This window comes from Apaloderma vittatum, unplaced genomic scaffold, assembly GCF_000703405.1.
Source record: "Apaloderma vittatum isolate BGI_N311 unplaced genomic scaffold, ASM70340v1 scaffold29468, whole genome shotgun sequence".
NCBI lineage: Eukaryota > Metazoa > Chordata > Aves > Trogoniformes > Trogonidae > Apaloderma > Apaloderma vittatum.
The window spans coordinates 1-506 of NW_009732863.1; the positions used below are offsets into that span (position 1 = coordinate 1).

A 506-nucleotide genomic window follows, 5' to 3' on the forward strand; every position below is an offset into this window, starting at 1 on the left:
CGGGGGGTACTGGATCGAAGACCCGGAGAACCTCGGCACGCCCACCTCGTCCGACAGCAGCATCTGCGAGGAGGAGGAGGAGAACCTCAGCCCCAGCCCCTACGGCTACAAACTGGAGTGCAAAGGCGAGGCCAGAGCCTACAGGAAGTATTTCTTAGGGAAGGTGGGTGCTCCCCTACTTCCAGGGGGCAACTGATGGGCTAAAAATTGCACACACACACACCCCCCCACCAAGAAATAAAAGAAAGAAATTCTGAAATTGTGAGCAGAATGGAGAAATTTTGCAACTTTGCAAGGAGAGGAGGAGACTGGGGGTGACCAGCTGTGGCAGTGGTGGCCACACACACCAGCTCAGCCTCCCCAGCACCCCGGGGGGGTGGGCACACCAGCTCTGAGCCTGCCCCAGCTCTGGGACCAGGGGCTGCCGGTGCAGCAGCCACGTCCACCCTCCTGTCCCTGGTCTTGTAATCCTCTTTCTTGCTCTGCACAAAGCCAAGAGCAGGGTG

The 506-nt window shown here is 58.9% G+C and overlaps 1 protein-coding gene across 1 annotated transcript in view; it reads left to right on the forward strand.

Moving 5' to 3' along the window:
• Positions 1–5: 5 nt before the first annotated feature.
• LOC104278651 (rap1 GTPase-activating protein 2-like) overlaps positions 6–506 on the forward strand; it is a gene marked incomplete at both ends in the record, with an annotated part of 1,395 nt that continues 894 nt past the window's right edge. The window contains one exon of the mRNA XM_009875678.1: positions 6–163. Within this exon, the coding sequence (XP_009873980.1) occupies positions 6–163 (158 nt within the window). The remainder of the gene's footprint in view (positions 164–506) is intronic.